General features: G+C 41.3%; 1 protein-coding gene across 1 annotated transcript; it reads right to left on the bottom strand.

Annotated features, from left to right (window-relative positions):
• Nucleotides 1-520: 520 nt before the first annotated feature.
• LOC107006249 lies at nt 521-1,439 on the bottom strand. The gene is made up of 3 exons (XM_015204852.1): nt 1,308-1,439; nt 1,018-1,197; nt 521-949 (listed from the first exon to the last, which is right to left on the bottom strand). The coding sequence occupies exons 1-3, from the start codon at nt 1,437-1,439 to the stop codon at nt 521-523; spliced, it is 741 nt and encodes a 246-aa protein (XP_015060338.1).
• Nucleotides 1,440-2,457: the final 1,018 nt, after the last annotated feature.

Raw genomic sequence — 2,457 nt, 5'->3', positions numbered from 1 at the left:
TTGGAGGATGATACTTATTCTTGATGGTAACCTTGTTCAATTGATGATAATCTATACACATCCCAAGGGAACCATCTTTCTTTCTCATAAACAAGATCGAGCGCCCTAAGGTAAGACACTTGGTATAATGAAACCCTTATCAAGCAGATGTTTTAACTGGTCTTTCAACTCTACTGGTGCCATCCTATATAGCGGGATACATAGGATGAGTATCTTGAAGAAGATCTACACCGAAGTCTATATGTCTCAAGAGGGATTCCGTACGATCATATGGAAAGACTTCTGGGAACTCTTCTACTATTGGAACTTATTGAATAAGAGTTATCTCAAAACTAGAGTCATTAACTCGGGCTAAATGATAGACACAGCCCTTAGAAACTAGCTTCTTTTCCTCAAGGTACGAAATCAAACGATTAGTAGGCACTGCTGAACTGCTTTTTCAATCTAAGACTGGCTCATTTTGAGACTAAAACTTGACTGCTCGAGTTCTACAATCACCTAAAGCATAAGAGGCATGAAGTTAGTCCATACCAAGAGTAACATCAAAATCTACGATATCTAACTCAATTAAATCAACCACGGTACTCTTGTGAATGATGGAATGGGATATCATGATAGACTCTCTCTCTTCTAGAATGGACTCACCAACAGGTGTAGAAACATTGAATGGTTTACTAAGTTGCTCAAGAATAATATTGAAGTTCATGGAAATATATGGAGTTACAAAAGATAAACTCGATCCTGGGTCTAGCAACACATAAACAGTAATGTCAAAGACTTGAATCATACCAGTGACAACATCTGGAGAATTCTCATGCTCTTGGCAATTGTTGAGAGCATATAAGTGGTTTGTTGCCCCGCCAGTACTGGAAGTAGCTCCCCTAGGTGCAGCCCTATCCGGTGGAGCAACTAATGAAGACTGGGCTATATTGCCCCCACTACCATCTCCCTGCTTTTATTTGGACACTCTCTCATGAAATGCCCGGTCTGACCGCACTTGAATCAACCAGTGGAGACCTCATGACAAACACCAATGTGATTTCTACCACACTTGGCGTAGGCAGGAGACTTACTACCACCTTGAGCCACACTACCCGATGAATTTGTAGGTTTAACTCTGGAATTCTGACTATAGTACTCACCCTTGTTTGTAGGTGCAGGTACACTAGAAGATGATAGAGCAGGACCCTTCTGATTCTGTTCGAAGGATGACCGGTTGGCTTTACACTCTGTTGTCCGGACTCATTCCCTAAAATAGCTCTCTTTTTATTGAACTTTTCTTTGTTCCTTAATTTTTCCTTCTATACCCTGATCCACATAGATATCAACCTCGAAATGTCCCTGTCCCTAATAAGCATTGCTGCCCGGCACTCTTTGCTTGAAGAACGACCAAATTCAGCAACAAACAAACTCATCTTACTCCTTACGTCCTTAACCATTTCCGGGGAATAACGAGATAATTGGGTGAAATCCAACCCATACTCATGCACCCTGAGAGAATTCTTCTTAGTGTGAGGAACTCACATACCTTGGCCTCTTTCAGTTCTCGAGGAAAGAAATGCCCCAAGAAGGCCTCCTTAAAACAAGCCTAACTCACAGGTGGTGGTGCATTTTCATCTATATCCTCTTTCCAATAATCAAACTAAGTTCTAGTAATACCCTTGAGTTTATAAGCAACTACCTAAACTCTCCTAATGTTAGCAACATGCATCACCTCGAACAACTTTTTCAGATCCTGAGTGAAGTTCTCTGGATCCTTAGTAGTGCTCGAACCAGTGAAGTTTGGGGATTCATCCTCAAGAATTCCTGAATCCTAAAAGTGTCAACCCCTTCTTGTCGAGCTCCTCTTTGTTGACCAACCTGATTAGTCACAGCTTGACTCATCATCCTAATAGTCTCACGAAATTCACTGTTGGTAACTTCCCATTGAGGTTGCACTTTAGGTGCATTAGGAAAGTCTTGTTCTTGAGGTTCAACATTCCTCCTAGCTAGACGACCTCTTGGTGCTATTCGTGGAGACATGGTTATATGAGAACACGCGCAAGCACGAATTAGAGATAAACTCTAACGCACGAAAGGAATATGAAAGAAGTGAAAAATTTCCTAAATGTTGGAGCCTCTTAATTATATATATGGCGCACTTCACACTGATAACTAGGACTCTACAAAAACGACTTCATAGACTCCCTAGGACTCTTGAACTCTATGCTCTGATATCAAGTATTTCACGCCCCGAGCCTACACCTTGGATGTGGCCGGCACTCGAAGGCCATTGGTAGCCTCGAGCGGACCCTTGGCCTAGCTTACTTATCTCACGAGAAGAAAACAATCAATAAATAAAATGATCAAACTTAATTGAACTGATAAAGCATACTAACTGAGAACGTTGTAAAGGTTTAAAACATTCATCTGGCTAAAAGTGGCAACCCAAGTCTTACCAAATCGAAATAAAGTGGA

The sequence above is a fragment of the Solanum pennellii genome, chromosome 12 (genome assembly GCF_001406875.1).
Source record: "Solanum pennellii chromosome 12, SPENNV200".
NCBI lineage: Eukaryota > Viridiplantae > Streptophyta > Magnoliopsida > Solanales > Solanaceae > Solanum > Solanum pennellii.
This window is presented reverse-complemented; position numbering and strand designations above follow the sequence as displayed.